Source organism: Primulina huaijiensis, chromosome 14, assembly GCF_012295235.1.
Source record: "Primulina huaijiensis isolate GDHJ02 chromosome 14, ASM1229523v2, whole genome shotgun sequence".
NCBI classification, from domain to species: Eukaryota; Viridiplantae; Streptophyta; class Magnoliopsida; order Lamiales; family Gesneriaceae; genus Primulina; species Primulina huaijiensis.
This window is the reverse complement of record NC_133319.1, coordinates 20,376,586-20,404,298: the sequence shown is the minus strand read 5'-3', so window position 1 is coordinate 20,404,298 and position 27,713 is coordinate 20,376,586. Positions and strand designations below refer to the sequence as shown.

Below are 27,713 nucleotides of genomic sequence, written 5' to 3'. Positions count from 1 at the left end.
GAATTATATTTATTTATATTAAATATTCATCAGTCAATCCACCGATTTTCGAATTTTTCAATACATATAATCATAAATTTGAAAATTAAAGAAAACAATGTTTTGTATATTAAAAGAGAAGAAAATATATAAAACTTCATTATATATATATAAAGCGTGAATAATTTTTCTTATTGTTCATTTAAATAATTTTTTAAATATTCATTGAAACAATTTAAATTTGAAAAAATTCAATTGTATATGATAATTGGGTATTTGGGTAGGGTATGGGTATCCGATAATCCGATGGGTATGGGGATGAGGATGAAATTCAATACCCGATGGGTATGGGTATGGGAATGAATTTAATAAATGAGTATGGGGATGGATGTATGAAATCCGACCCATATCCTACCCATTGTCATCCCTAATCACACACAAATTTCAATATTCAACACCTAATTTTACCTAATTTTCAACATTCAAATATTCAACATTCAATATTCAAATATTCAATATTAAAATATTAATTTTCAACAAAATGGATCTTTTTGTAATTTGAGAAAAATATTTTGAATTTATAAAAAAATAAATCAAGAGATCAAAGTTAATTACTCTAATTTTTTCAATTTTAATAATACGGTATAAATATATTTGTGTACGTGCACACACGGCACACCAAATAAAAATAGGCACAACAGGCAATATTCATAAAAATTAAAAAAAAATGTCGCATGAATCATGCCAAAAAATAAATCAACATCCATCGTGGATCGTCCATCCAACAGTACGTGGTAACTCACGAGCCACAAGAAACAAGCATGCAATGTGAGATTACAAGGTATAATTTTTTAAAAAACGGATTTAATTATACCAATAAAAAAAATTTTGTAGTCTCCCTCCTCCTTTTACTGGAGTACTACTGAATTTCTCAAATTCAGATGGAGGACGTAGATTTCCTAAATCAAACCACGATTATACGTACATATAAATTTTAAAATGAGACTATCTTATAAATCAATTTTGTAATACAAATCTCTTATCCTACTCAAATCATAAAAAAATATTAATATCCGTCTCATNTGAGACCGTTGAACCAAAAAAAATAAGGCATGCTCTTTGCAATAGACAGTCTAAGATTATAAAGAACATATATCTATAGTCATAATAAAATAATATCATATAATGAATGGAAACATAATATAACGTAGACTCCTTCTCAAGTGTGTATATATTCTGGAAGAGTGAGACTCAAACATGATCAAATTTAATTTGTGCACATAATAATAACGAAGATATGGAAGCTGTGGAGGGTGTAGTGATTGTTGGCGCTGGAATTGCTGGCCTAGCAACAGCCTTGGGCCTCCACAAGTATCTTAATTTTCAGCAAATATATTCTCTAGAACAATATAAAAATAATCATGGGTTCTACGAAAAATCGAAACTTTTTGCAATCTATAACCCCTTTTGTGCATAATATATTTGATTTCACAGGCTGGGAATCCGGAGTTTGGTGTTGGAATCAGCAGACTCCTTGAGAACGACAGGATACTATCTTGGAATATGGCCTAATGCTTGGAAGGCAATAGATGCACTTGGTGACATTGGACAGATCCTTCGTGCAAAAAACTTAAAGCTTACTGGGTATAGCCGAGTGTTAATTTTCCACATTGTTTTCCTTGTTCGTTTCTGAAGAGTCGTTCGTTTCTTTTTGTGCAGCATCATGACTTCGTCTCTAATTTCTGGTGATATCACTGCAGACATACCTATTAATACCGCGGGCTTGAAGTAAGTATTATGGCTTACTAGTCTTCGCTTGTAGTGATGTATATCAAATGATTATATTTAAAAAGCCATCAATCAGAGTGTAACCTTGACTGTTGCATTTATTCTTTCTATATAAATGGTAATATGCAGGGGTGACTCGTACTTGGTAAATAGAAAGACGCTGCTAGAAACACTGGAAAATGAACTTCCTAGGGGAACAATCAAGTATTCCTCCAAAGTGGTTCACATTCAAGATTCAGATTCCCACAAGTCTTTACATCTATCTGATGGAACCATTCTAAAAGCCAAGGTAGGAAAGGATCCATATTATTTTGGGGGATGGCAAAAAATGTAATTACAATCTGAGAATGAAATGAAAGACTGAGCCACGTTATTTTATTTGTGTATATATATGTAGGTGTTGATTGGGAGTGATGGAGTGAATTCTGTGGTGGCAAAATACCTAGGCCTAAGTAAAGCTTCTTATGCAGGCCGGTCAGCGGTTAGGAGCTTCGTAGAATTTAAGAACGGTCATGGATTTGAACCTAAGGTTATGATGTTCTTCGGAAAGGGTGTTAGATTTGGTGTCATACCATGTGATGAACACAAAGTTTACTGGTTTTACACCTTTCATCCCCCTCAAGGTGTAATATACATACCACATGTTCTTTCAAATGAAAATTTATGCTTAAAAGTGATTTATTTTGTTTCTTGATTGATGGTTTTCTGAAATTATATTTTTCCAAAAACGATATTGCAGACAAAGAACTAGTTGAAGATCCAATTAAGCTGAAACAGCATATCCTCAGCACTCTTGGAAAAGTTCCTGATAAGATCAGAAATGTTTTCGAACAAACCGATGCAACAAATCTGGAACACTCCCCCATAAGATTTAGGCATCCTTGGAATCTGCTGTGGGGAAACATAAGCAAAGGAAATGTTTGTGTTGCCGGCGATGCGCTTCATCCTATGACACCTGATTTAGCCCAAGGGGGTTGTTCGGCACTTGAAGACAGTGTCGTTTTGGCCAGGGTTCTAGCCGCTGCCTTGCGAGAAGAATCGCAAGAGAACGAGCAGCGAAAAATCCAAAAAGGTTTGGAAAATTATGCCAAGGAGAGGAGATGGAGAAGCATTGATCTTGTTTGGTCAGCATATATGTCAGGTTCAATACAGATGTGGGATGGGGTTGTGTTAAGTTTTATCAGAGACCATATATTAGCTAAGTTCTTGAGTGGCTTTTTCCTTAAGAAGCCTGCTTTTGATTGTGGCAACTTAATTAGCAGCAGCAGCTACAAAGTTTGATAGAAATGGTCTTTGTTACTTTGAAATGTAACCAATAAATTTTGTCTTGTTTGAAAATGGGCTTTGGACCGATTAATATTAAAAAAATAATTGGAGTTTGAATAAAAGTTGAATTGAATGAAAAATTGTATTATTTATGGGTAGAGTAGTTTTAAAATATTTATATTATTTATAATAATTAATGAATTTGTTTTTTTTTTTTAAATTTACTTTTGACAAAAAAAATTAATTTTTTTTGGCAAAGTGACTCGTCTATCACGTAACTTATGACGGTTGTGAAACTTCCCTTGTCTCTTAGTTTAAATAAATAATACTAGAATTCTTTTTCGATATCTTCATAAAGACAGAACCATACCAAAACATCAATCTATATTTAAAAAAACATAATTTGCAATAAAAATCCACAACAACACATTTTCATCGTATTTTCGAGAAAAATTCAGTAGAAACGTTGTCTCGTCCCTACGATGTTCGTCCCTCGCCCCGTTTGTTGGATTTTTCGAGCGTTTAATCGCAAAAGCACACCCTATACCTTTGTTTTCTCGTTTTTCACACCATAATATGTATTTGTGAATGTTTATGCATGATATATGATAGATATCATGATTTCTTCACTTTTTTCATGGAATTGCATGAGAAAACTTGACATGGCTCACGATCTTTGATGTTGTAAGGGGCTGACAGGGTCCAAGTTTGTTATGGGCGAGAACCAGCAAGGTATAAGCGTCCTGGGAATGGTTGGAGTCGTCGGGTATGGCTCAGGGTAGGGGTCCGATCGGTTACGGCTTTGGTTGCCTTGATTGGCTCGATCGGGTTATAGGAGGGGAGCAGCGGTGCAAGGGCTATTCCAGGCCTTGGATCAGACCCTGGTGGGTCTAAGACATGGCCCAGGGTGACTCGTGCACAGCTGGTCGTGGTCTAGGGGAAGATCGAGGGAGCTAGGGATGTAAAGGTTCGGTTTTGGTTTGGGTGAACCATGCACGTCCGCATGCATGGAGCTGTGGACCATGGTTAGATCTGTTCAGGAGGGTCCAGTCACGTCCTAGGGTGGTCTGGTTCGGGTCTGGTCCGGGCTGGTTCGGTGTAGGGTCGGGTTTTTGGCTTGGGATTTCAACTAGGGTTTCGGCCCTGTAGTGCAGGAAAATCCAGTAGCTGTCCAGTCGAGTTTGAGGGACCTAAATGGCTGGGAATATGTTGTATAGGGGCTGGTAGGGTGTGGTCAAGTCATAGTTTAAGTTTGGTTTCGGGTTGATTAGGGTTAAATCGACACTCCGGTTCAAGTTTTTAAAACGAATTATAGACTTTAATGCATGGGCTCGAGTTTACATCTTATAAATGATTATAAGTATGTTTTAAGGTATCTTAATAAGTTTGAATGGATTCGGGTCGAAGTTTTAATGTCCAGGGGTAAAATGGTCAAATTAGGGTTTCAAGGACAAAATTGTCATCTTGCACCCGAGTCAAGTTGGCAGTCCTTGTGCCCTGATAACTAAGAATGCATGTTTTAAATGTTTTTTTTTATATGAATATAGAATTTTTATGAAAAATACTGAAAATATGTTGCATGCTTGTTTTCAAGAAAATGTATGTATATGCATGAAATTTTATAAGTGATGAATATGATGACATGTTTGAAGGAGGTGATTTGGTTGTGACTAATACGAACACGAACACGAACATGTAAGGCCAAGGTTCAGTTGACGGATAAGAGTGTCGCTGATGTTCACGCCGCCTAGTACCATTGTAATATGTAAGATGGATACATCGACCAACAGCTGATACGAAAGTCACAACTAATTATCTGAATTCAATAAGGAAAGACAAATACGTATATGATGACATGATTTGAATATGAATATGTTTATGTTTATGTTCATGCTTTTGAAGATCATGAAAGTTATTTTAATTACAGTACTTTTCACTGTTGCATGATATGTATACGTACTTTGTTATCACGGTTCAGGTGTGTTGAGTCTTTAGACTCACTAGGTGTGATTGATGCATGAGATTATGTTGATGAAGAGACTGGAGGTGCTGAGAACTGAGTGGACTGAGCTGGGAGTGCACCGGAAACCCGATGACTTTGTATTTTTTCGCATTACATGATTGTTGGAGGACATGCTTAAACAATTTTAAAAGGTTGATGATTTTACTTTGTTGAGGGTTTTTGACAAATTTTATTATGCTTGGTATTTTACGTTTAACAGTAAACGTTTCAGTCAATTACACTTTTAAGGTTTTTAACTGCAGTTATTTTATTCAGTAGTTGGATTGTTTTATGAAATACATGGTTCGAAATTTACACGTATTTTTTTGTATATATATTCGGCCGAGACTTAGTGATTTTAAATTTTTTTAAAAAAATTCAGTAATTTAGTAGTAGACGTTTCAGTTGGTATCAGAGCAAGGTTTCTTGTAGAGGGTTGTGCCACCGCCAGCTTCAGAAGCTCAGTCGTCAAGCCTCAAGTCCGTAAGTTTTAAATGTTTTATTTATATCACCTGCATGTTTACTTGATTATTATGTTTAAGTACATGATATGTTTATATGTTTTGATGTTAAATGGTTTAAAAAATTTATTGAATTGCATGTTTGTTACGTTTAGAATTTGGACTGAGGGTTGGATCAAGCCCCTAGAGCTGCACTTTTCATATTTAGACATGGGGGATGCTGACAGGGTAAGATGTGCCACCTAAATGCTACGAGACGACTCGTCCTTGTGCTGGGAAGGAGCAGCGCATGCGGTGAATCGAGCTACTCTCACATGGAACCAGTTCAAGGACCTCTTCTACGGCAAGTATTTTACTGCAGGGGGCATCTGACTAGAGAGTTCATGAGTCACCGATAGGGAGACTCGTCTGTTGTAGAGTTCATCCGGATGTTTGATAGAAGCTGTCACTTCGTGCCCTTTATTGCGAGAGACGCTGCGAAGAAGTTGAGGTACTTCATGGATGGCCTCAGACCCATGATCCACATGGATGTTATGCTGATGAGGTCGATAGATTACGAGGCTGCCACCACTTGTGCCTATCAGGCTGAACAAGCACTAAGGGACATTGATGTAGAATTGCAGAGGAAGAAACAACAAACTCAACAGAGTTCACAGCCCAACAAGAAACAGCTCACAGGGCCTCCTAGAAATCAGGGGCAGCAGAAGCCCCAATGTCAGTTTAAGAGGCTGGGATAGCAGAAGCCTCCTCAGAACTCAGGTACCTCCAAGCCTGAGGAGAGGCAGCAATGCAAACAATGCAACCATCTCCATTACAGTAAATGCATGTGGAGAACATTTAATTGCTTCATCTGCAAGGAAAAGGGTCACAAGGATGCTGATTGCCCAAGGAACAAGGGACCCGCTACTGGCAAGTCCTATGTGATGCATGCTGAAGAAGCAAAAGCGGAGCCAGACACGACATTGTTATTGGTAACCTATTTGCTTAACATTTTTGTATTGCTTGAATTGCATGAAATGTTGAATTGGTTAGTAGAATTGATTTGGGAATCAACAACTTAGAAGAAAATAGGTTGCATGTTTAATTAGATGTATTTAAGGGACAATATTGAATTTTAGACAATTTGGGCATAAAATGTCAACTTTATTTTGGTTCAGGGTCAAACTGAACTAATTTAAGAATTTTGAGGGTGGAATTGCATTCAACCAAAATTTTTAAGGACTTAAATGCATAAAGCCGAGAATTTCGGGGGTTATACCGTAATTTTAGTTAGTCCAAGGACTGAATTTGAGGAAAGTCGAAATTTATGCAGGGCCTTTATGCAATAATTTGAAATTTTGGGGTGAGAATTGGATAAATTCGAGAAACATTGGGATTGAAATGCAATTTCAGAGACTTTATGTGGGCAAATTGTGTAATTTCAGAATTTTTAGAATAAATTTGAGTAACTTTCCGAGAAGTATGATTTATTGTTGTTAGAATTTCTTGAATTTAGTAGGCTCGAACGGTTTTGATGGTATTTTTGTCGAAAGAATGATATTTATTTCAAGTGTAGCTATATATGCACTGCTAGATTCAGGAGCTACAAATTCATTTATATCTGAGACGTTTGTAAAGCGACTGGGAATTATTATATCAGAGGACATGGATTTGGGCTTTAGAGTTTCGATTCCTTCTGGTGATCAGATGTTTACTTCGAAGATAGTGAAAAGTTTGGAGCTTCGATTGCAGAAGAACGTTGTACATGCATATTTGATTGTACTAACGATGCATGAGTTCGACATCATTCTTGACATGGATTGGCTATCTTCGAATGGAGCTTCGATAGATTTCCGGCAGAGGTCAGTGTCTGTTCGACCACCCAACGGGAAATCTTTTGTTTTGAGGCGACGAGGAACAAGCAGATGTCGCATATTATTTCCTCCATTTGTGCGTGGAAACTTATGAAGAGAGGCTGCCAAGCATTTTTGACGAACATTGTGTCAGTATCTGAGACAGTCAGTCAGAGACAAGAGAATGTAGAGGTTGTCATAGACTTTCCTAGCGTATTTCCTGATGACTTTTCTAGCATTCCACAAGACAGAGAGGTGGATTTCTCTATTGAGTTGATGCGAGATACAATGCCAATCTCTAAGGCACCTATCGTCTAACACTTGCAGAGATGAAAGAATTGAAAGATCGGATTCAGGAGTTGCTGGACAAGGGTTTTACTCGCCCGCGTTTTTCTCCATGGGACGCACCGGTATTATTTGTGAAAAAGAAGGACGGCAGTATGCGACTTTTCATTGATTATAGAGAGCTGAACAGAGTCACCATCAAGAATAAGTATACCCTGCCTAGAATCGAAAACTTAATTGATCAGTTGCAGGGAATATCAGTGTTTTCGAAGATAGATCTTCGTTCGGAATATCACCAGCTGAAATAAGAGAGTCAGATGTTCACAAGACGACTTTCAGGACTCGATATGGGCACTACGAGTTTATGGTGATTCTTTTCGGTTGACTAATGCGCCATCGATCTTCATGGATCTCATAAATATCATATTTCAGTCGTATTTGGATCAGTTTGTCATAATATTTATAGATGATATACTGATCTACTCGAAGAGCAGGGAGGAGCACAGTGAGCACTTGAGAACAACACTACAGACATTGAAAGACAGAAAGTTATATGTAAAGTTCATCAAGTGCGAGTTTTGGCTCGAAAGAGTGGCGTTCTTAGGCCACATTTTTTCCAGAGATGGAGTTGAGGTTGATCCCATCAAGGTCGAGGCAGTCAGAGATTGGCCAGTGCTTAACAGTGTGACAGAGATCCGCAGTTCCTTGAGTCTAGCTAGGTACTACAGGAATTTTATTCAGGGCTTCTTGACTATTGCAGTACCCATGACCGCCTTGACAAAGAAAAATGCCAAGTTTATTTGTGGATCTGAGTGTTAGGAGAGTTTTGAGAAGTTGAAGCAATCTTTGACTTCAGCGCCAGTTCTAGCGATGCCATCAAGACAAGGAGAGTATGCGCTATACACAGATGCTTAGGAGCTTGGTTTGGGCACAGTTCTGATGCAGCATGATAGAGTGATAGCCTGTATGTCCAGACAGTTGAAGGTGCATGAGAAGAACTATCTTACTCATGACATCGAGCTTGCAGCAGTATTTTTTGCGCTGAAGATCTGAAGGCACTAAGTATTTGGGGAGAAGTGCAAAATTTTCACATATCATAAAAGTTTGAAGCATTTTTTCACACAGAAAGAGCTGAATATGAGGCAACGGAGATGGTTAGAGCTGGTTAAGGATTATGACTGTGACATTAGCTACCACCCGAGGAACGCTAATGAGGTCGCAGATGCTTTGAGTAGGAAGAATGCAGTGATAGCTCAGTTGTTAGTTCAAATACCATTGCAGGCAGAAATTCGGAGATTCGGGCTTGCAGTGTAAGCTAGGGGCGATACTCCTAATTTTCTATCATGACAGTTCAGTCGACACTGAGAGACAAGATTAGAGCAGGTCAGTCTTCTGATGAGCAGTTTCAGAAGTGGAGAAACAGAAACGAATCCAAGGGTCTGAAATTGTATTCTATCAAGGAAGACATTGTCTGTTACCGTGATCGACTGTGGGTTCCTAGAGGAAATTCTCTGAGGGAAGACATTATGAAGGAAGCTCACAATACCCCGTACTCTACCCATCTAAGGAGTACGAAGATGTATAAATATTTGCAATCCTTGTATTGGTGGTCCGGCATGAAGCTAGATATTTTGCATTTTGTGTCTGAGTGTTTGACATGTCAGAGACCTGAAGGAAAGCTTAAGCCACTCCCTATTCTCAAGTGAAAATGAGAAAACATCACTATGGATTTTGTGACAGGGCTACAAAGGACAGTTGGGGGATTTAATGTCATTTGGGTGATAGTCGATCAGTTTACGAAATCAGCACATTTTCTACCGATTAAGAAGACCTTCACCAAGACTCAGTACGGGGATATGTACATCAGAGAGATAGTCAGATTGCATGAGATCCCAGTGTCTATTGTTTCAGACAGAGTCCCGAGGTTTACATCTGCTTTTTGGAAGATTCCGCATCAGGCATTGGGTACCAAGTTGCTATTCAGTACAACTTTTCATCCTTAGACCGACAGTTAGTTTGAGAGAGTGATTCAGATTTTGGAGGACCTACTCAGGACTTATGTGATCGATTTCTAGGGTAGTTGAGAACCAAAGTTACCTCTTGTGAAATTCACCTACAACAACAGCTATCAGGCATATAGATATGGCTCCATTCGAAGCACTTTATGGGAGGAAATTTCGGTCACCGATTTATTAGGATGAGGTAGGTGAAAGAGCAGAGTTGGGTCCAGACATTTTCAGATAGACTGTAGAGCTAGTAGTCAAGATCCAGGATAAGATGAAGACTGCTCAGAGCTGACAGAAGAGTTATGCAGATAAGTGACGCAGAGATCTAGAGTTTTCAGTGAGCGACCACGTATTTGTGAAAGTTGCACCTATGAAGGGTGTCATGAGATTTGACAAGAAGGGCAAACTCAGTCCTAGATTCATAGGACCATTTGAGATTCTAGAGAGAGTTGGGACACTAGCTTACAGAGTTGCATTGCCGCCGAATCTGGATGGAGTACATAACGTGTTCCACATCTCGATGCTGGGAAAGTACATGTCGAATCCTTCACATGTGCTAAGTTATGAGCCCCTGCAGTTGACACCAAACCTGACTTTCGAGGAAAGGCCTACTCAGATTTTGGACAGGCAGGAAATGAGACACCTGAACAAAGTGCTCCAAATGGTCAAAGTCAAGTGGCTAAATCATTATGAGGAGGAAGCTACTTGGGAAACCGAGACTGAGATGAGGAGTCGCTACCTGGATCTTTTTGATAAGTTCTAAATTTCGAGGACGAAATTCTAGTTAAGAGAGAGAGGAATTGTAAGGTCTAGAACTTCAAACGACGTAACGTGACTGCACGCAAATGTAGGGTATTAGAACATTCTTAATTAAATGTTTTAAATGCATGTTTATGACATGGTTATATCTTTTATTGAATGATTTACTCATTGCATGAAATAGGGCTTTCGCACGATTCGATGCTCGGATGAGGAACGGAAACCGAGGACAGTTTAAAGAAAATGTTTTTATTAAATAATTATTTTTAATTATTTAATATATGGCATATTTATATTGCAATTTTTGAAAAATAGGCACTTTATGGTATTTTTACTTGTCGAGTCATATTTTAAATCGGTAATCGATTTTTATCAAAATTGAGGACTTTTCGAGGGTTCATGGAATATTTTGAAAACATACCAAAACTAAATAGTTTACGTGTGTTTTATTGGGCCTAATGAGCTTTTTTCAGTAGATTTTTGGGTCAAGTCCACTACACCTTATTATTTTAAAACTTATACCCAACATTCACTTATATTTTTACCTAAGCCTCATGCATAACGCTAATCTCCACACTCCTTCGGCAGCACCAGCTCTCACGCACCCACAGCAGCACGTTTGCATCGTATGTTCAAGAAAAATTCAGTAGAAATGTTGTGTCGTCCCTCCGGTGTTCGTCCCTCGCCTTGTTTGTTGGATTTTTCGAGCGGTTAATCGCAAAGGCACGCCCTATACCTTTGTTTTCTTGTCTTTCACACCATAATATGTATTTGTGAATGTTTATGAACGATATATGATAGATCTCATAAGTTCTTCACGTTTTTCATTGAACTGCATGAGAAAACTTGACTTTCTTGACATATGGCTCACGATATTTGATGTTTTAAGGGGTTGACAGGGTCCAGGTTTGTTATGGGTGATAACAACAAGGTATAAGTGCCCTAGGAAGGGTTGGAGTTGTCAGGTATGGTTCAGGGTGGGGGTCCGATTGGTTATGGCTTTGGTTGCCTTGGTTGGCTCGATCGGCTTATAGAAGGGGAGCAACGGTGCAAGGGTTGTTTCAGGCTTTGGATCAGACCCTGGTGGGTCTGAGACATGGCCCAGGGTGAGTCATGCACAGCTGGTCGTGGTCTAGGGGCAGATCGAGGGAGCTAGGGGATGGTAAAGGTTCGGTTTTGGTTTGTCTCGAGTAAACCATTCACGTCCGCGTGCACGAGGCTGTGGACCATGGTTAGATCTTTCCAAGAGGGTCTAGTCACGACCTAGGGTGGTCTGGTCAGGGCTGGTTCGGTGTAGGGTTGGGTTTTTGGCTTGGGATTGCAACTAGGGTTTCGGCCTTGTAGTGCAGGAAAAATCCAGCAACTGTCCAATCGAGTTTGAGGGTCCTAAATGGCTGGGAATATGTTGATTAGGGCCTGGTAGGGTGTGGTCAAGTCATGGTTTAAATTTGAGAAATTTTGGTTGCGTTTTGGGTTGATTTGGGTTAAAACGGGGACTTAGTTTCAAGTTTTTAAAACAATTATATAATTTAATTCATGGGCTTGACTTTATGTTTAAGAAATGATTATAAGTATGTTTTAAGGTATTTTAATAAGTTTGGAAGGATTTAGGTCGAAGTTTTAAGGCCCAGGGGTAAAATGGTAAAATTAGGGTTTCAAGGACAAAATGCTCATTTTGCACCCGAGTCAAGTTAGCAGTCCTGGCAGTGCTCTGATAACTAAAAATGCATGTTTAAAATGTTTATTTTATAAGAATATAAAATTTTTATGAAAAATGCTGAAAATACGTTGCATGCTTGTTTTCAAGAAAATTTATGTATAGGCATGAAATTTTATAAAAGGTGAATATGATGACATGTTTGAAGGAGGAGATTATTTTGTGACTAATACAAACACGAACACGAACATGTAAGGCCAAGGCTCAGTTGACATGTAAGAGCATCGCTGATGTCCCCGCCGCCTAGTTCCATTATAATACGTAAGATGGATACATCGACCAACAGCTGATACGAAAGTCACAAATAATGATCTGAATTCAATCAAAGAAAAATTAATACGTATATGATGACATGATTTGAAGATGAATTTGTTTATGTTTATGTTCATGCTTTTGAAGATCATGAAAATTATTTTAATTACAGTAATTTTCACTTTTGCATGATATGTATATGTACTTTGTTATCACGGTACATGTGTGTTGAGTCTTTAGTCTCACTAGGTCTCACTGATGCATGTGATCATGTTGATGAGGAGACTAGAGGTGCTGAGAACTAAGTGGACTGAGCTGGGGTGCACCGGAAACCCGAAGACCTTGTATTTTTCCGCATTACATGATTTTTAGAGGACAAGTTTAAACAATTTTAAAAGGTTGATGATTTTACTGTGTTGAGGTTTTTTGGCAAATTTTATTATACTTGGTATTTTACGTTTAACAGCAAACATTTCATTCAATTATACTTTTAAGGTTTTTAACTGCAGTTATTTTATTCTGCAATTGGGTTATTTTATGATATGCATGATTCGGAATTTACACGTATTTGTGTGGATATATATTTGGCCAAGACTTAGTGATTTTAAAAAAAATCAATAGTTTAGTAGAAGACGTTTCACATTTAAAAGAATATTTTTAATAAAATAAGTTGGCATAAAAACTCGTAAACATATAAACATATTCGTAAATCATTTAATCACGTAATATCATAAAGCATTTCCTCATCATAAATCATTTTAGTGAAGTTTGAACATTGAAAGTGACTATCCTTTATCATGTATCTTTTGTTTGATTGATCAATCTACAAACCATGGTACCTGGCGGCGGGCCATCAACAATTCTCGTCACTGGGCTATGGCCTAAAATAAAGTAAGATCACCGCCTCTTCTTAAGACGGATCCCCCACAAATCCTTTGAGTCACCGTCAATTCATATCCTTCAAAATATTTTTGCTTTCTTTTCATTCATACTATATCATATCCTCCAAAATCGTAAAATAAGCATTTCGAGAAAATCACTCAACTGTAGCATTTATCGTAAAAATATCATAAATTCACCATAATCGTTTTAAAAATCATTTAACATGTTTTAAGAATCTGATACTTATGTGACCATCAATGTTTCAGATATACAGCTAGCTGTGGGTTCACATCTCCAGGTGATTCAGAATAACATTTTTTCTTATTCGTGTTTATTCTAATTAGCCTCACTCTTTTCATTAACATCTTGATCAAGAATGTGAGAACTCATTTCCGATTGCACCCATTGGATCATAGTAAGAGCGTTTAGTAGCATCGCCTTATGATCCCCTAGGTATCACTGATAGTGCCTACAAGAACCTTAAGTTATAGTTAGTATACAGTACAGTCCATTCAACTCATATATCCCGATCGAATCTGCAATAATTGATATATCAAGAGTTGCATATAAATTCGATAACGATGTGATGTATCTTTGAATAATAATAGTGATATGGTATGTGCAACTGAGGAAACACTTTTCCAAATGCACATGTCTTACTCACTCTCACCATAAATTCCTTGCACTATTAACTCATCAGACTACATATGATATCTTCACAGTAGGCAAACGGTGAATCCCCGACTAGAATGAAGTTGCTCCTACATATTTCGAAACTACACAAAAACTCGCCACCTAATGACCCTCAATGGAGTTGGTAAACGGAGCAAAGTGCATGCTAGTAGATAGAGCTTCTACATTGTCCTGAGTCAAAGAACTAATGGTGTACAACCATAATCGTGGAATATTCCACTTGATAAGTGAGAACCACTTGAACAGTTTGAGAGAGGGTTGTTCAGTGTATCATCATATGCTCACACATCTGTATTAATAGACGTCTTCATGCCCTTACCAATGAAAATGACGTTTTTATCGCATATGATAATCTCGAGCTAAAGCGATCTTTATCCTTATTTTAGGCGGTTGATTCAACTAGGAACATATTTAGAATATATGGTAAATTTCCTAATGAGTTTTATGATCTTACGTTGAGAGATAGACCTCATGTTACTTATTATATATTCAAGAACTTTATCTATGTAGTTTGCATTTGTATATAGATAAAATTAAATGTTATAATTGGATAAATCATAAAATATTATTAAAATAAATTTCTTTTTATATTAGGGCCAATAAAGTTCAAGCCACAAACTTACAACCTTCACTTCTGATCGAACAAACGATTTAATTGTTCGCCTATGTCACAATGTTATAAGGACTAGTTTACGCAACATTCGCATCTCGTACTCGAAGATCTCACTTGCTGATGTAGCTAAGAAGCTAAGATTGGATTCCCCAAATCCTGTTGCAATTGTGGAAAGCGTCGTATCTAAAGCAATTCGAGACGGTGCAATTGATGCTACATTAGATCATGGAAATGGATGGATGGTATCAAAGGAGACCGGGAAAATTTACTCTACAAGCGAGCCGCAAATCGCATTTAACTCAATGATTTCTTTTTGCCTAAATATGCACAGTGAAGCAGTTCGTTCCCTTCAATTTTCACCTAATTCTCACAAGGCAAAGGAAAGCGTGGAGAAGAGGAGAGAGGGGCAAATAAACACAGATGAGGAAGATGAGGATGAATTCTTACTATAACAAGGTTGAATAAGGTTATCACTATAAAATTGACCTGGAACCCAAATATCAAATTTTTGCAAGGATGTTTCGTTTTCTCAGGAGATGGCTTTACATATATTTCTGTAGCCTTTTCATTCACTATTTATTGATCTGAGTTCCTGTTTAGGCTCAGATTTTTGTTATTTTTTTTACACCGTAGTCCTATTTTTCTTTTATGATCACAACGGCAAGATTTGTTTTTCCACGTTAAACTTTAGTATCTTCCCCAAAGTTAATACAGATGGATGATATACATGCCTCGACTGACTTGAAGAAATATTAATTCAATACTCGAATAACAAACAACTTTAGTCAGTTGGCATACACGAGGCATTGAGTATGATACCCATTTTGATAGGATGGCAAGCTCGGTTAAACCAATATAAGCTGTATTTATCCTGAAACTCAGATGTGATTCAAATGTAAGTGTACCAAATGTTACTGAGAGCGGAGGAATTAGAAAGGCTAAAAGGCAGGAGAAAACGAGCAGTGGCATTTCAACCAGCAGCACTTGTTCCAAATGATTTGACAATTGTGCTCACTCTTTCAGCAAATATTTTGGAAGTTATCTTTTTACCCGGGACGTGAAATGGATTTGAAACTGCATCAACATAAGCTGTATGGAACCTCCTGAAAAACTGCACCAATTTTCATGCCAAACATAAATTTGCTGACATATCATGGATTCCGAAAAATTGCTGTAAAACAATTCCAATATAAAATTCTCAAATGAGTCAAAAGTTATTAGAACTTCAATACAATAAATGAGAACAAAGATGTCCCAGTTTTATATAGTTTCTATAGAGCAACAGAAAGATAGAGTTAATTGTCGAAATTTAAGAGAAAATTTAAGATTTTATTTAAGATGTTTTCTAAACTATATGCATGCTACCATAATGCGATTAAATGAAAAATATTGTTTGCAGATAATCTCTGGATTATATATAACACTTACATTTCTCACATCTGCATCACAGACATCAAGATCCGTTGTCACTAGAATAAACTTCACCTTTGTATTCGTCAGATACCCATACCTGAGAGCATCAGATCATGAGCTACAAAGTACTTGTCAGGAAAGAAGAAATATACCCGCATCATGTTCACTCGCAATCAGAGAAAAAAAGGAACTTCATACTCACACTTTGTAGTTCTCGGTTGGATACAACAAACCAAGAAATGTCTCATTTAGTGTTGGGGCAGCCTTTTTCGGATTGTTCACTGAGATACATAAAAACCGAAATCAAAAAATAGAAGTATCCATTTCGACCATGATAAAAACACGTAAAAGGCCAAATTATTGGGATATGGAATGAAATATTATGTTAGTTCTAGGAATAAGCAATTATTGTGTGTATCGTTTATATTAAGAAATAGCATAAAAGGAATGATATAGAGAAGATTGACTCCATAATTGTAGGGAATACTTCTTGTTTATATTGTACTGAGTTTCTTCAGAATAAGGGAATCACTTTCACATCTCAAAACTCTTACATGGTATCAGAGCCATGACTGGTGACAAGAAGGAAGGTGATAAACAGAAAGGTGTAATGACAGAAAAGAGCACATCACCATATCATCTCTCGGCTAATGATAATCCAGGGAACATTATCACGCAAGTGCAGCTGAGTGGCGAGAACTATGAAGAATGGGCGCGGGCCATGAGGACAGCTCTACGGGCAAAGAAAAAATTTGGCTTCATCGATGGTTCGGTTATGGAGCCGCCAGATGATTCTACAGAACAAGAAGATTGGTGGACGGTGAACTCCATGCTGGTGTCAACGACCAGCTTTGCGCTCCACTATAACTTATGTGGAAATTGCGAAATAATTGTGGGACGACATCAAAGAACGACTCTCAGTGGGGAATGGACCACGGGTTCAACAACTCAAATCTGAGTTGGCTGAATGTTAACAACAAGGGACGACCATCATGAATTACTATGGAAAATTGAAGATGATATGGGAGGAGTTGGGTAATTACGAGAAATACCCGATATGCCGATGTAGAGAATGTAAGTGTGATATCGGCCCAGAATTGGACAAGAAACGTGAAGAGGAGAAATTGCACCAGTTTTTTATGGGCTTGGATGACTCAATCTATGAGACAACACGTTCCAATATTTTGAGAAGTGAACCATTGCCGAGTCTGAACCGAGAATATGCCATGATTGTCCAAGAAGAACGAAGTCGTAGCATATCTTGAGGGAAGGAACAACGGAGTGAGCCTATGGCGTTTGTCGTTCAAACAACAACGAACTCGAAGGGACGGATGGAAACCAGGAGAAAGGAGTGCCATGTTCGATTTGCAAAAAAATTGGACACGGTCCAGAATCATGCTTTCAACTAATTGGGTACCCTGGCTGGTGGGGAGATCGGCCTCGAGGAATTGGTCGTGGAGCGGGCCGTGGACAAAGAGGACAGAGACCACCTGTTGCCACTGGAGGAAGAGGTTGCAATGGGCAGTTTCGAGCCAATGCAGCACAAGTAACTGCACAAAGAAGTACATCTAACATGCAGCCAAACGAAGCAGATAAAAATGGATTGAGCGGATTGAGCAGTGAACAATGGAGCGTATTGATCAATCTCTTGAACTCTCAAAAAGAAGGCAGTCAGGGAAGATTGAAAGGTAAGGAAAATAAATTAGAATGGATAATTGATACTATGGCTTTTCACCATATGACGGGAAGTCTTGACACATTGAGAGATGTAAAGGAAGTTCTCCCATGTCGAGTCGGGATGCCGAATGGAAAGGACACAACAGCTATTGAGATTTTCAAGGCATATTTGAGCCGTTGTTTCCCTATGAAAGACCTGGGTCCTTTGAAGTACTTTCTGGGAATTGAAGTTGCTAGCGGTCCTGAAGGAATTTTCTTGTGTCAATAAAAATATGCTTTGGATATCATATCTGACACAGGCCTGCTTGGATCAAAACATGTTTCTCTCTCGCTCGAGCAACAACATAATTTAGCCTTAGCAAATGGAGCATTTTTATCTGCGCCTGAGCGTTACAGACGCTTGGTGGGGCGACTCATCTACCTCTCTGTTACACGTCCTGAGTTGTCTTATTGTGTGCGTACACTGGCCCAATTCATGCAACAACCGCGAGTCGAACATTGGGAGGGAGCTCTCTGCGTGGTGCACTACGTGAAAGGGAATCCTGGGCAAGGCATTCTTTTGCGATCAGATTGTGATTTACAACTCTCCGCTTGGTGTGACTCTGATTGGGCAGGATGTCCACTTACACGTCGTTCGTTAACAGGATGGTTTGTACTACTAGGGAATTCACCAATTTCATGGAAAACTAAGAAACACCACACGGTGTCACGATCATCTGCTGAGGCGGAATATCGGTCCATGGCAGCGACTGTTTCTGAATTGAAATGGTTAAAAGAGTTATTGTTGGCTCTTGGTGTGGCTCATTTGCGACCAATGAATCTGTACTGTGATAGCCAAGCTGCCCTTCATATTGCTGCGAATCCAGTGTTCCATGAGCGAACGTAACATATTGAGATCGACTGTCACTTCGTCTGTGATGAGATACGTAATCATAACGTGCAACCGGCTTATGTCCTGACAAATGAACAATTGGCAGATATCTTCACAAAAGCATTCAGAAAACAACAATTTGAGTATTTACTTGGCAAGTTGGGCATTCGGAACCTGCATGCTCCAATTTGAGGGAGGGTATTGAGATATAGAATGAAATATTGTGTTAGTTCTAGGAATAAGAAATTATTGTGTGTATCGTTTATATTAGGAAATAGCATAAAGGGAATGATATAGAGAAGATTGACTACATAATTGTAAGGAATACTTCTTGTATATATTGTACTGATTTTCTTCGGAATAAGGGAATCACTTTCACATCTCAAAACTCTTACACAAATGGAGCGATGAAAAAAGGTTAGGATTTCCTTTAAGCAACATGCCGACAAAATGATAATCTATTCCAAAAATGCATTTTTAACGGAATATTGATTGATGAGGTCTCGTATTACATTTTGGGTCAGCTGCATTGATCTAAGATGGGTCAAAAATCCATTGCAATAACTACTTAATACCAAGTAGTTTTAGGCAGCATCATCTTCATTTCAGCATTCTCATCTTTGGCCACTGATACAAAATATGCTTCACATTTATTTAAACAATAACGTCTGGCACATGAAATTACCATGGCAACTTTTCTCTCAAAAAAATGATAAATCCTAATTGTCTGAAGCTAAGACACAAAGCAATTAGAGCAACTCAACCTTATTCACTACTTCAATCTTTACTCCACAGATTTGACATCTACTATAACGCCTCCTCGAATTTAATATAAATTACCACGTGCAATACAATTTAAGGTTCCGAATGCAAATGTATTCAGATGTTCCTCTTAGTCATAGTCGCCACCGGTACACTGACAGGCAGCCTGAATAGGAAAATTACAGGTTTGGCATGTCTCTAAGCAGTAATAACGAGGTTTCACCTGGGAAAAAAAGGCAAGATCTAGCAAAGAAATCCATCTCTTTCATCGACGACGTCAAGAGAACAATGAACAATGTGATGAAGCTTGAGCGCATCATCTGCCTCGGTAAAACTCTATATGTACAACGGATTGTTCTGCCAAAAAAGAAAAGAAATCGACCAACAGTAACGAATTGAATCGATACTCATCAGCAGAGCCAAAGTCAAAGATAGATCGAATCAATAGAGAAGCGTAAAAAGAGGTATGGCGGGGTACCTGGTGGCCGACGACGTCGATGCAGACAATCATTTCTCCGATGAATTAGGTGATCACGCGAGCAGATGCTTCTTTTTTTCCTCCACGTACTGAAAAGGCCAAGGTAATCTATTTTCCTCAAAAAGAAAATTAATCAATCAATTAAGAAATTACAGTTTTTTTTTTTTTTTATAAGGGGTGGGGGATTGTTAGTGTTGGGCATAGAACCCAAGACCTTTTCCATATTTGAGAGAGGTGATGCCACTTGACCTAGAGGTCAGTGACAAGAAATTACAGTTTAATTGATGGGAAACTCGACTCCTCAGAAAAAATATTTTGGTCGCTCGTTATTTTATTAAACTATGTACTAGATCCCATTGCGTGTATTTACAATATTTTTTTATAATTTTTTTTGTTTATATTTAAATGAGAACCAAAATATAATTATAAGAAATAATGAAATATTAACATGTAATTTTGATGTATAAATAATAAAAAAAATGAAAGAAAATGAAGATCAAATACAATTATAAGAAATAGTGAAGGACTACGCTATAATTTTGATATATGAATTAAAAAAATTAAATAAAAAAGAAAAAGAAAAAAAGAATTAAGTAGAAATTGAATTGCAATTTGATATTTAGTAAACAAATACCTTATCCGTTGAGTTAATGTAACTTGTATTAAAGTTTTAACATTTTATTAACATATATAATTATGAAAACAATCAATAAACTCATTCAATTTGCAAAGTTTGAGGTAACAAATATTTTATTTTAGATACTAAATATAGTTATAATTGAAATGTGGTTTTTACGTTTTCCGATAATTGTTGCAAATCTATTTTTGTTGCCTTGAGGAGTTGGTTGCTCCTATTACTCGAATCCAAAATTCAAATTTTATCTCAATTGAAAAACACTCCCTTCCACATTTAGCTTATCTATGATGATTGAATACTCAACTGAAGAAATTATTTTAAATTTATTTCACAAAATTCTTTTCTTTTTTTGGTTTTGCATCAGCAATCAAATATGCGTCGAGCTCTTCATTATAAGAAAACAAATTGTTTCAAAATCTCAAAAAGAGAAAGGTAATCAATCAAACACTAGTCTTTATCAAATTGCACCTCGCCAGAAATCTACCGTCCGAATCCTCGTCTTCCCTGTATCAGCAGGAGATTCCTCCACCTCGTTCTCCTTGGAGACTCCAGGCATGCCCACTTTTTCCAGCATTGATTCCACATCAACGTTGTTTCTAATAGCGACGTACAGCCCACTGATTGACGCTGCGGAAACTGAAAAATGTACTCCCGATCCCACTTTACCGTTTTTTTTCAGCAGCTCTTTGAATCTTCCAGCTACCCATGCAGGTTTAGTTTCCTGTTTCTGCAATTTGTACGTCCCCAGGGTTTTAGGAGTTGGAGAACTTTCAGACCATTCGTGGGAGAGGGTGCATATGTCTTTTTGGGCTTTTGTGGCTGAATATTTGGGCTTTAGTTGTCCAATTGTAATGGGCCTATATTACAGTGGCTCAAGACGAGTAACCCGAAGGCTTCCCTCCGTATTAGTGGGGAGATCAAAATCCCCGTTTACTTCTTGTCATCCCAACTCAAAACAATGCAAGCAGCCCTAAATTTCTTCTTCTTAATTGCTCAATGATTCACGTCTGCATTGAATTTCCAAAGTCCTGAAATTTTAATTTTTCTTGTGCTAGGGTTATTTTGTCTATTATTATGCTTCTTTTTCTAGGTATTTATTAGTTTTCCGGAGTTAGTAAACGATGGCGGAAGAAGGGAGGGTGCATCCAGATTGCAGAAATGCATCAAACCCGTATCATGAATGTAGTGATTTTTGCTTCAAGATTATTGCTGAAGCGAAGAAAAAGATGATTAGCGGAGATGCAGGTATGCGTCTGAATAACTTATTAACTATTTCTTCAGATTAATTTTGCTGAGGTAAAGGACTGATCCAAGGAATTCTATCAATTTGTTGGGTTTAATTCTGCGATTATTTACTTGCAACTTGCTGATGCTTGTTGAACATGTGATGTTGATGTTAATTTGGAATGTTACACTATATGGCTGCCTAGATGTGGTGTATTGCAAGGTTGGTCATTGTTGTTCATGTATCTTCCTAGGGTTACAAGCTGTTGAAGACCACATACGGCCTTATGTGGATTCTAACCAGAGTCAGGCAGTAGTCTCGGGTGATGAAAGAGATGTAGGTGAGGATCATTTTGATGGGGAGGCTGGTGGTGATGATGACGATGATGCTGCAAATGGGTTGGCTGCTAATCTTACAGGGAGGCAGAAAAGGTTGTTTGAATTGAGGTTGAAAATGGTGAGGATCAAATGTAAATTGTAAACAGTCTATTTTCTTTATATAGACATTTTGAGATTGATGCAGATAAATACTATTCTTTCATCAGTTCCTTGCCCTTTTAGTCTGTGCCTTGCTGTGTCTAATATATCTTTCATTTTTCTTTATAGAATGAGGCAAGAAAAGCCAATCAGACTGCCATGGTCACAGAGAAGAAAAAATCGGAAGCTCCAACGGAGTCTAGAGGGATTTCCAAGCAAAAATGGTTGGACGAGAGGAAGAAGAAAATTGGAAAACTTCTAGACTCCAATGGCTTAGATATGAGTAAAGCATATATGCTGGACACACAAGATATGGCAGAGGCAAAGTATAAGAAATGGGAGAAGGACCCTGCTCCGGCTGGTTGGGAAGGTAAATGGCCAGTCTTTTCTTTCTAAATGTAACCTCTATTTGCTGCTCTGCAGCTTTTGACATGATTTTTTCTTACCCATGCTGTTTCTTATATATGTTTTAAGGCTACGGTTAATTTGTTTATCAATATGTTCACATAGCCATGCTGTTTGGAACCTGAATTTATGAGTTCATTTGAATCTTTAGCTAGTTTATGACATGTTTCCAATCATTGAAATGCCTAAAAACTCACCATACCTCCATTTGAATCAAAAACATCATTTGAGTTTTCACTTAGCAGCAGTAATCGAGCACGACCCACCCTGCGCGCACTTTACACTGAAGAAGTTTTATTAATCAAAACCATGGCATCTATATGTTAGAAAAACTGCATTGTGGCCGTGGAAAAAAAAATTGTTTCAGCTATGTTTTGGGTTGTTTAATTTCAGAAACTTCCAATATAGTGTTTTGATAACATTTGGAAATGATATGTGTTTCTGTTTATCTACAAGTGGCAAGTGCTCAATAAACTTTCTCTTTTTCATTTTTTCAGATACGAGAATCTACAAGCGTGCAATTAACTTTTTGTTTTTCATTTCTTCAGAGCTTTAGCACTTCTCCTCTTGTTTTCTGCGCTGCATCTTTGTGATGGTTTTAACAATTAAACAAAGTATGTCGGAAACATGCTCAGTAGGAATTCGAAACTGTCACTTTCCATGGAAAACTAGGAAACGATTACTGTGTTACTGAATTTTAGAATAAATGTTGAACAGTGATGCTAGTCTACATCTGCGGTTAGTTGATATGTTTTCCCTTTTTCTATTCACGAAATTGTGTTTTGCTGGTGTTTCTTTGGACCGTCAAGTTTATGGCCTTTCCGTCAACGTGTTGTTTCTTCGTACAATTGACCTCATGATCTTTTACAGTTTTTAATCAAAAAACACTCTACAATGCATACAAGAAAAGGGCTAAGAATATTCACGTAGATCTTGACGAGTACAACAGAATGAAAGAAGCTGATCCAGAGTTCTATCGAGAGGCTTCAAGTCTACAATATGGAAAAGTAATCGTCAACATATGTTTTGAGCTGAGTTATGTTTACTTCTGTTACCTATCTGGAGAGATTCTCATTTTATTTTTATTTATCAGGTTCCGAAGATCTCGGAGGAAAAGGTTGACAGAGTGGTCAAGGAACTCAAGGACAGGGAAGAGAAGTCACGGTCCTTCAGCAGGAGGAGAAAGTTCCGGGAAGAAAAGGATATTGACTCAATTAATGACAGAAATGAGCACTTCAATAAAAAGATTGAACGTGCCTTTGGTAAATACACATTGGAGATTAAGAACAACCTTGAAAGAGGAACAGCTTTGCCAGATTAAGGTACTGCTATATCATTGAAGCATCCTACTCTACTTTGTACCCTGGAAGCCTAAGTATCCTTTGAAAGCTGGATCATGCCCTTTTTTCTGCTTTTCATGTATAAGTAGACCTGGATTGAGATGTACAATGACTTTGGTCGTTTTGATGCATGATCTCATCGTGCTCGATTTTATGAAAGCTCACTGGTTCTTATGACCACCATATAACAGAAAAAGATAATAGAAAAATACAGTATGCCGCCAAAATGGAAGCAATAGTTTATATATTTTTAGTACGAACCAAAATTAAAAATGTTAGCTCATCTAGTATCTCTCAGTAGAAAATGATGACCGACTCTCAACAAACTCTCCACTCCTATTATTCCGGTCCCTTCGCACTGGCAGCCCCCTTCTTCTATAATATGCTTGTGATAATGAGCCCAATTTCTTTAGATCCATGACAATACCACCATCTTGATTCATTCAGCCCGGTAGGTTTGAGTTCCTAACATTGTACGCTCATAGTTATTGTAAGTGCAATGCTCGCTACGATGCATGGGTATGACATTACCAGACACGTATGAGAGGTTCTAGGAACCCATGCTCTGTCNAAAAAAAAAAAAAAAAAAAAAAAAAAAAAAAAAAAAAAAAGCAGCGCAAACTAAGTTGGTTCTTCCCCTTATTTGATTCAAGTATTTAGTCTCCCATTTTTTCTTGTATCGAATGCTCCTAATCGGTCACCCGAGCTTGTAGCGTTGTCATGATGGATGCAGGTTGGCGAGCATGTTCTGAAAAATAACCTTGATGCCGATTTGTGATCCAAAATAAGAAGACTTTCGATTTTGAAAAATGTGTGGCCAGGCTATGTCCCGTTAAAACTGGATCAGTGTCTGTGCAAGGGCTTGACGACAAATTTTACCGTTTATAATTAAATCCGCCTATCAAGCCAACCACGCATCACGTCCCTAGCTTGTGCAAATCTTCCTTTCTTCACATAAGCATAATTATGTGACGATTCCACATCTTTTCAGCCTGGAAATCCCATTTTTATGGTTAACTATCTTGGATAATCGTTTTCTTTTAGTTATTCTTTATATGGTTTTATATATTTAAGCATTACCCGTATTTGCAACTAATGGTCTAGTAAAGTTTTGTAGGTCGATGCTTTCGTGAAGTAGACAACATACCCGAAAAGTTGGTTTGGCCACGGAATTTGCTTGAATTGACACTTTTACTTCTAATGGTATTATTTCAATCAAGATAAAATTCTCTTCACTATAATATATCTGCAACCCAAGCGAAGATGCATATTTCGTACGATTTTAGTTCTTGCCCGAAGAAAGAGGTATACATTTCTGTTAACCAACTTCAAGGTTTTCAAACACCAGCTCAAGTAGAAGACACACAAGCAGAGAATGAAAATAAAAAGAAACTGATATATCCTTCTCGGGTAAAATTTATAATTCCTATATTTTGAGGTCCAAAAGCTCTTATCTGGCCGCCACACTGTGTCAGTGAAGTGAAGGGAAGCGAAGCCTGGAGAAAGCAGTAAGAAAATTGAGTTAGGGGGTTAGGTGTCTTTCTTGTGGATCTCTTTCGTACAAATAAATATTTTACGATACTAGTTAAAAAAAAAAGAGTAAATGTAATAAGAGACACCTCATTATACAGATAATAAATAAAGAAAACACCAGCACCACTTGCCTCTGTCGCCTTGCCAGCCACAATTCAGTACATTGCCAAAACTACTCACTAAAGATCAAAAGAAACTTTACCAAAAATTTTAAAAAAAAAAAAAGAAAGAAAGAATTTGCCCATGATAAACAGTATCCTTCCATTACTACACACAGACGCCAACAAATAGATTAAAAAGAAATAATATGGATGTGCAGATATCCACTGGGAAACAACAGAGACTGATTCAATTGCATGTTCAATTGTTGGAAGAGTTTCACATTCGCCTAGTTTGTGGGGTTGCTCCTGAAGGATCCCAGAGCTTTAATGGCGGCAGCCCTCAGAATAAACTGGTGGTAAATCGCCGCTGCAAGGGCTCCCACGAACGGCCCAACCCAGAAAATCCACTGGTCATCCCAGATTTTTCCTTTATTGTAAATCACAGCAGCTCCAAAGCTCCTAGCAGGGTTAATACCAGTTCCAGTAATTGGAATTGTCGCCAAATGAACCATGAAAACCGCAAATCCAATAGGAAGTGGAGCCAAAACCTGCCCATAAGCACCCCCATTTACTTCACGGATCGAATCTCAAGAAAACAACAAAAATTAAAGTAATCAAGAAAACCCATGTGTGCATATGAATTATGAAAGAAACTCGTTGGAGCACGCAAGCAAGCTGCTGCATGTGCGTACCGGAACATGAGAATCACGGGCGCTGCGTTTGGGATCAGTGGCGGAGAAGACGGTGTAAACAAGCACAAAAGTGCCGATTATCTCAGCACCCAGTGCGGTGCCCTTGTTGTAACCAGGTTGCACGAAATTAGCGCCGCCTCCGAGTCTGTTGTAGAAACTCTTCATGAAGGCTTTTACCAAACCAACACCACAGATAGCACCCAAACACTGTGCCACCATGTACGCAACAGCTCTAACCAGGGACAGCTTCCTCGCCAAGAACAAACCCAACGTCACAGCCGGGTTGATGTGACCCCCTGAAAATTCTCGGATTAAGCCAAATTCTATAGATACATACAAGGAAAATCAAAATTCAACCTTTTTTCTGTACCTGAGATGCCGGCAGTGCAGTAGACAAGGATGAAGATCATCCCACCGAAGGCCCACGCAATTCCAAGGATACCTACACCGTCACACTGGTCGGCATTATTTAGCTTTACGTGGCCGATGACGGTGGCGACACCAATATAGAGGAAGAGCAGGGTGGCGATGAACTCAGCTATGAGGGCTCTGTAGAAAGACCAGAGCCTGAGCTCCTTCAAACTGAATAGTGGTGACGGCGGCGGATCCACGTAATCCTTCCCCGTCTGCTGCACCGCTGCTTCTTCAGTCACTTCTTTCGCCATTGTTTGAACTTTGCAATAGTGAATTTAATTTAAATAGAGTAATTTATGAATAAGGAAAGGGTATTCATGGGAAAGTGCCTTTTTGGTGAGTATTTTATATTAATTATATTATAGGAATACAAATTGAATCTGATACGTGCCATTGTTGAGAAGACTCTATGTCTATTCTTCATGGAATTTGAAATTCCATGGATCTGGAGATGGCAACCAGAATTTGGTTATACTGATGAAGGTATACCTTGCCTATGGAGAGTTAGCTCTACTAAATTTTGGGATAAACTTTTAAGAGAAGATCCAGTAATCAAATGGAAGAAAAAATTTCTGCATACCAGAAAGAGTTACAGCATCAACAAGAAAAAGAAACAGATGCAATGAGTTCATTTAAAATTTTGACTCAAAAATATTCAGAAATTTACTCCAAAGAGAAAATGATAGAAATCTACATTGAAGAGATAAAGAAAGATCTCTACAAGAATATTGGATGTTCAGATTCAAAATCGGACAAATCTATGGCATCTGAATCAAGTGAAAATCAATTTATTCATCTAATGCAAATGCAAGATGCTCAAGATCCAGAGGATGATATTCCTCAATTTTCTCAAATCAATGATATTTTTGAAAATCTCAAAAATTCATTAAAATATAATATTAAAGATGATTAGGATATTCATCTTTAATCAATCATGTTGAATTATCAACTAGTGGATGGTGACATATCACATCAACGGTGGAATCTCATACGCGGCATGAAATCATGACAAAAGTAGGTGGCATATCACTTTTACTTTTTGAATTTTGTAACCATGTTACTGTTTGCTTTAATAAAGCATTCACTGTTTATATTTTTAGTTGGAATCCGGGGTTTCATGTCCGGCACTTCCATCTATTTATAGGACCATTCTG

General features: G+C 37.9%; 4 protein-coding genes and 1 pseudogene across 6 annotated transcripts; 3 read left to right on the top strand and 2 right to left on the bottom strand.

The window, feature by feature from the left end:
- The first annotated feature begins 1,162 nt into the window (after positions 1-1,162).
- LOC140956510 (monooxygenase 2-like) lies at positions 1,163-3,185 on the top strand. The gene is made up of 6 exons (XM_073413276.1): positions 1,163-1,350; positions 1,474-1,623; positions 1,699-1,767; positions 1,897-2,056; positions 2,165-2,390; positions 2,507-3,185. The coding sequence occupies exons 1-6, from the start codon at positions 1,277-1,279 to the stop codon at positions 3,046-3,048; spliced, it is 1,221 nt and encodes a 406-aa protein (XP_073269377.1). The 5' UTR covers positions 1,163-1,276; the 3' UTR covers positions 3,049-3,185.
- Positions 3,186-6,320: 3,135 nt separating this feature from the next.
- LOC140958081 (uncharacterized) lies at positions 6,321-7,443 on the top strand. Its single transcript, XM_073415473.1, has 2 exons — positions 6,321-6,467; positions 6,976-7,443. The coding sequence occupies exons 1-2, from the start codon at positions 6,321-6,323 to the stop codon at positions 7,441-7,443; spliced, it is 615 nt and encodes a 204-aa protein (XP_073271574.1).
- A 7,831-nt stretch (positions 7,444-15,274) lies between these two features.
- Positions 15,275-19,875, bottom strand: LOC140956745 (uncharacterized; annotated as a pseudogene).
- A 947-nt stretch (positions 19,876-20,822) lies between these two features.
- Positions 20,823-25,588, top strand: LOC140957274 (uncharacterized). 3 transcript variants are annotated; one of them, XM_073414453.1, is made up of 6 exons: positions 20,823-20,925; positions 21,429-21,618; positions 21,852-22,054; positions 22,204-22,444; positions 23,350-23,486; positions 23,573-23,996. In XM_073414453.1, the coding sequence occupies exons 2-6, from the start codon at positions 21,495-21,497 to the stop codon at positions 23,798-23,800; spliced, it is 933 nt and encodes a 310-aa protein (XP_073270554.1). In that variant the 5' UTR covers positions 20,823-20,925; positions 21,429-21,494; the 3' UTR covers positions 23,801-23,996. The 3 variants fall into 3 exon arrangements, with proteins under 3 accessions (XP_073270554.1, XP_073270555.1, XP_073270556.1); XM_073414454.1 differs by lacking the exon at positions 20,823-20,925 and adding an exon at positions 24,553-25,588 and having other exon boundaries at positions 21,292-21,618; positions 23,573-23,801; XM_073414455.1 differs by lacking the exon at positions 20,823-20,925 and adding an exon at positions 24,533-25,588 and having other exon boundaries at positions 21,292-21,618; positions 23,573-23,801.
- On the bottom strand, positions 25,570-26,830 carry LOC140957275 (probable aquaporin PIP2-8). The gene is made up of 3 exons (XM_073414456.1): positions 26,516-26,830; positions 26,146-26,441; positions 25,570-26,001 (listed from the first exon to the last, which is right to left on the bottom strand). Exons 1-3 carry the CDS (start codon positions 26,808-26,810, stop codon positions 25,741-25,743), a joined length of 852 nt encoding a protein of 283 aa, XP_073270557.1. The 5' UTR covers positions 26,811-26,830; the 3' UTR covers positions 25,570-25,740.
- Between the last annotated feature and the right edge of the window lie 883 nt (positions 26,831-27,713).

What these genes read in the sequence shown, in the direction of transcription:
- LOC140956510 (XM_073413276.1), top strand. Translation starts at nt 1,277, where the DNA reads ATGGAAGCTGTGGAGGGTGTAGTGATTGTTGGCGCTGGAATTGCTGGC. An exon ending in ACAGCCTTGGGCCTCCACAA is followed by an intron (nt 1,351 to 1,473) that starts GTATCTTAATTT and finishes TTGATTTCACAG; the next exon opens with GCTGGGAATCCGGAGTTTGG. An exon ending in AAAAACTTAAAGCTTACTGG is followed by an intron (nt 1,624 to 1,698) that starts GTATAGCCGAGT and finishes CTTTTTGTGCAG; the next exon opens with CATCATGACTTCGTCTCTAA.
- LOC140958081 (XM_073415473.1), top strand. Translation starts at nt 6,321, where the DNA reads ATGTGGAGAACATTTAATTGCTTCATCTGCAAGGAAAAGGGTCACAAG. An exon ending in CAGACACGACATTGTTATTG is followed by an intron (nt 6,468 to 6,975) that starts GTAACCTATTTG and finishes TATTGTTGTTAG; the next exon opens with AATTTCTTGAATTTAGTAGG.
- LOC140957274 (XM_073414454.1), top strand. Translation starts at nt 21,495, where the DNA reads ATGGCGGAAGAAGGGAGGGTGCATCCAGATTGCAGAAATGCATCAAAC. An exon ending in TTGAATTGAGGTTGAAAATG is followed by an intron (nt 22,055 to 22,203) that starts GTGAGGATCAAA and finishes TTTTCTTTATAG; the next exon opens with AATGAGGCAAGAAAAGCCAA. An exon ending in TGCTCCGGCTGGTTGGGAAG is followed by an intron (nt 22,445 to 23,349) that starts GTAAATGGCCAG and finishes GATCTTTTACAG; the next exon opens with TTTTTAATCAAAAAACACTC.
- LOC140957275 (XM_073414456.1), bottom strand. Translation starts at nt 26,810, where the DNA reads ATGGCGAAAGAAGTGACTGAAGAAGCAGCGGTGCAGCAGACGGGGAAG. An exon ending in CTGCACTGCCGGCATCTCAG is followed by an intron (nt 26,442 to 26,515) that starts GTACAGAAAAAA and finishes GAGAATTTTCAG; the next exon opens with GGGGTCACATCAACCCGGCT. An exon ending in CCCGTGATTCTCATGTTCCG is followed by an intron (nt 26,002 to 26,145) that starts GTACGCACATGC and finishes GCTTATGGGCAG; the next exon opens with GTTTTGGCTCCACTTCCTAT.